Source organism: Diaphorina citri, unplaced genomic scaffold (assembly GCF_000475195.1).
Source record: "Diaphorina citri unplaced genomic scaffold, Diaci psyllid genome assembly version 1.1 scaffold1704, whole genome shotgun sequence".
Lineage (NCBI taxonomy): Eukaryota > Metazoa > Arthropoda > Insecta > Hemiptera > Psyllidae > Diaphorina > Diaphorina citri.
In genome coordinates, this window is record NW_007379130.1 from 57,931 (window position 1) to 61,999 (window position 4,069).

General features: G+C 35.4%; 1 protein-coding gene across 1 annotated transcript in view; it reads right to left on the reverse strand.

The window, feature by feature from the left end:
- Positions 1–3,621, reverse strand: part of LOC113470633 — a gene marked incomplete at its 5' end in the record, with an annotated part of 8,966 nt that extends 5,345 nt beyond the window's left edge. The window contains 3 exon segments of the mRNA XM_026829207.1: positions 1,714–2,250; positions 2,616–3,036; positions 3,528–3,621. Coding sequence (XP_026685008.1) covers positions 1,714–2,250; positions 2,616–3,036; positions 3,528–3,621 — 1,052 coding nt within the window.
- Positions 3,622–4,069: the final 448 nt, after the last annotated feature.

Below are 4,069 nucleotides of genomic sequence, written 5' to 3' on the forward strand. Positions count from 1 at the left end.
TTTTTTTTTTAGACACCATACACTTTTTTCCCATATAGCTGTTCGTAGTTATAATGTATTTATTTATGCTTGTTTAAGGGCTACAAAAAGGCTCGCTTTAAAACCCCATTTTTTATGTACTCATCCTAGGTATATTCCTGTCTGGTGCTGACAGCTTGATTTTGTCATTAATTAATGACGGAAAAAAAAATTCAATATCGGTGTAGATTTTTTTACATTTTGTGTTTTGTTGTATAATGTAGGCGGTAGGAACTTGAAGCTTGGACAGGATTTAAAAAAAAAAAAAAAAAAAAATCAGTTTTCTCTCTCATTATTTTACATGTAGGTTAGGTGCCTACTTTATTTTTTACAATTTTCTCCCTAATAGGTAGGTACATACATTTATGACTTCTACCTATACCTATTTATGTATACTTTATTCTGTACTTTTTACTTTCCATTACACATAGGTAGGTATACTTTATTACTTTCTATTTACACACTCATTAGGTACTAGGTAGTTACTTTATTTATTTTCTATTATAGCTGGTGCTTTATGACTATTTTTTACTTTCTATCATTTAGGTACCTACTTTAATGTTTAATTTCCCTTATCTTTCACACTTTACTTGGTTTCAAATTAGATGTGAACGTTTCCCACTTTGCTGTGTTTGTCTGACGACCTTCACAACGTTTTCCCTCTTTCCTTCCCACTTAAATTTTTTTTTTTTTTTATCTATAGTTATTTTGGAGAGTAGTGCGTCTACCTTGTAAACGCTAGGTCGCGGGTCCAATCCCCACCTGGGGAGGACTTTATCCTAAACAGATAAGGTCCGTTCTAGGAACGGTTGACTATCTTCTATCCTGTCCTTCTTCTCTCTTCGGTTTCCGGATGATAAGACCTCAGTAGTTACGGTTCCCTCTATCAGACATTTTTTTTTTTTTCAACCTTTTTACCTATTCTGTTTCTTCTCCACTTCGTATAAGCTCTTTCTTTCCATCCTCCTCCTCTTCTTCTAATTCTTCTTCTCTTCTCCTCCTCCTTCTTCTTCATCGTCCTCTTCTTTTTCTTCTCCTCCCCCTCCTTCTTGTTTTTAAGACATTACCTACTCACGGAACAACATATTGTACGAACCTACTTTAATATTTGCAAGGTAGGTATATTATTCCGAGGCACATATGTTTGCGTCTTCAAAATAATGTAACATGTTCTTACATCCGGCACATTTGAAAGCACAACATATTAATATTAAACAGCAGGTTCATATAATCTTTATTTTGACGAAATAAAGCAAGGTAGATATTTACAATCTACATGTATGTAGGTATATACTTGCATTATGTACATACCTTCTCGTTTATAATGGAGGAGTTGCAATTGGGAAGATATTATTAATAAAAGGTCGATTCCTACGTAAAAAGTTGTGAAAAATCCAAATCTGAGGTCAAAACTTCAAAAAAGTAGATAACTTTAAAAGGTCGAAAATTCAATTTTTAATTGGCGTTCCAATGAAAAAGCTCAAAGAGTTGTGACGTCAGATTTCACGTCAAAATGCGCAGAAACACTTGCGCACAAACAAACGAAGCGGGAGTCATAAGTTATGACGTTACCTTCTCGTTTATAATGGAGGAGTTGCAATTGGGAATATATTATTAATAAAAGGTCGATTCCTACGTAAAAAGTTGTGAAAAATCCAAATCAGAGGTCAGGCATCAACGGGTTTTCTAGTAGACTGTCTGGGACTACTTTCATTATCCACTTTTTCCAAAGTGTCATAAGGAGTATCTACATTATCATAAATACTTGTCCGATGTATGGAAAATCTGCCTTGCTGATTATTTTGGTTTGTTTCATCTGAATCTCCATCATCTTTCTTGGGCAACTTTTCACTGAATACATTCAAACTTTCATTGCTGTCATAGGTTGTAACTCTGTTCAAATTTTCCAAGTCAAACGAAACATTTGATCTTTTGGTCACTAATTTCTTATTTCCTTTCTTCAATATGCTTGAAAATTTGTCTCTCCTCCTGTCTTCTTCTGTTACAGGGATTTTTGGAATATCGTACGTTTTGTCCGATTTTTTCACATCGAATTCTTTCAATTCTATGTATTCTGTATCTGAATGACTTGTTTGATCTTCGTTAGAACTTATGTTACTATCTAATTGATCCGCTTTATTAGTTTTAACTAGGAGATTACTATTGTCATGAATATTTTGTTTAGCACTGCTGAGTGTTTCTTCTTCGATGTCTGTTAGATTGTCATAATCTCTGCTCAAGTCTTTAGGTTCCATTGGAGTTTTCTTGTCCCCACACACGTCGCTTTTGTCTAGGAGTGGTTGATGGACATCTTTTGTATCATCATTTACGTTTTCCAGTTTTAACTTGGAGATTATTGTCATGGATATTTTGCTTTGTACTGCTGAGTGTTTCTTCTTCAATGTCTGTTAGATTATCATAATCCCTGCTCAAGTCTTTAGGTTCCATTGCAGTTTTGTTATCTCTACAAACGTCGTTTTTGTCTAGGAGTGGTTGATGGGCATCTTTTGTATCATCATTTACGTTTTCCTCCAGTGCTTTTCTCATTTTCTCTTTCTGCTTTTCATCGTTGAACTTTTTCAACAGCAACGGTGAACTATCTGCTCAAGTCTTTAGGTTCCATTGGAGTTTTCTTGTCCCTACACACGTCGCTTTTGTCTAGGAGTGGTTGATGGGCATCTTTTGTATCATCATTCACGTTTTCCTCCAATGCTTTTCTCATTTTCTCTTTCTGCTTTTCATCGTTGAACTTTTTCAACAGCAACGGTGAACTATCAAAGCTATCGAACGTTTGGATCAAAATATTGATTGGAAGTTTCGAACAAGTCGATAGCGAAGCGTCCAAGCTATGTTTGGGTTTATTCAGTCTATTATTTACAAATATCTCACAATTCTTACAATACAAATAGTTGGTTTTGCCGGTCTTCTCCAAGTTCTGCTCGCAGTGGCAAACCTTTTTGGCTTTCGTGTGCTGCTCGAGGAGCGATTTATTTACAATTTTCCTACAGTTTTTACAGAATTCTTCCAGCCGTCATCGCCTACGGGAGCCTATGCCGTGACGTCAAACTACGCCGAGATTGGATGGGTGACTTAAAGGAATAAAGGGAGAACGGGCTCTAGTCTTGATTTTAAATCATTACATGAAAGTGAAATCGAAAAATCAAATCAAGAAGAATAATAAACTGAATATTAAACAAATTAGGTAGGTATATAGGTACTGATTTTCTCTAATTACGATCGAATAAACTACGGGCTAAAAAATTCCCAAAGGGACGGGCCCAGCTTGTTTGGTTTAGTCAAAGCTCAAAGGAACCTTAAAGAAAGAAACAAATAGAAGAAAAGATGGCAAAGAAAGAGAAAAAGAAGACAAAATGCGTGTCTAGGTAGTTAAAGTTTTTTTTTTTTTCTTTTTTTTGAAACATTGCCATTTTGGAGGAGAAAGAAAGAAGAAGAGAAAGAGAGGAAAGGAAACAGAGAAGGAAAAAGAGAGAGAGAGAGAGAGGAGAGAGATTCTTCCAGCTTGTGACCACACTGTCGACACGTTTTGTTCAACAGCTCATCGATGTCTTTCGACTTCGTTTGAAAACTTCCCGAATTCTCAAACAAATAGAAGAAAAGATGGCAAAGAAAGAGAAAAAGAAGACAAAATGCGTGTCTAGTTAAAGTTTTTTTTCTCTTTTTTTGAAACATTGCCATTTTGGAGGAGAAAGAAAGAAGAAGAGAAAGAGAGAAAAGGAAACAGAGAAGGAAAAAGAGAGAGAGAGAGAGAGAGAGAGAGAGAGGAGAGAGAGAGACGGGAAGCGTTAAGGGGATGAAAATATTGGCAACTGACTGATAGGACATTTCCCGTCACAAATTCCCGGAAAAGGGAAAGAATCTGAAAAGTCCTGACTGCCTTACATAATACGATAAACGTTAGAACTTTTCTTAAAAAAAAAGTTAGTCGAGGAAAAGAAAACTTTAGGCTTTTCTTTTGTCTCAACATCTCCTTTGTTAAACATTGGTGAAGTTTTGAAGTTTTTTTTTATGATTTAACTTTCTTTTATTCCTA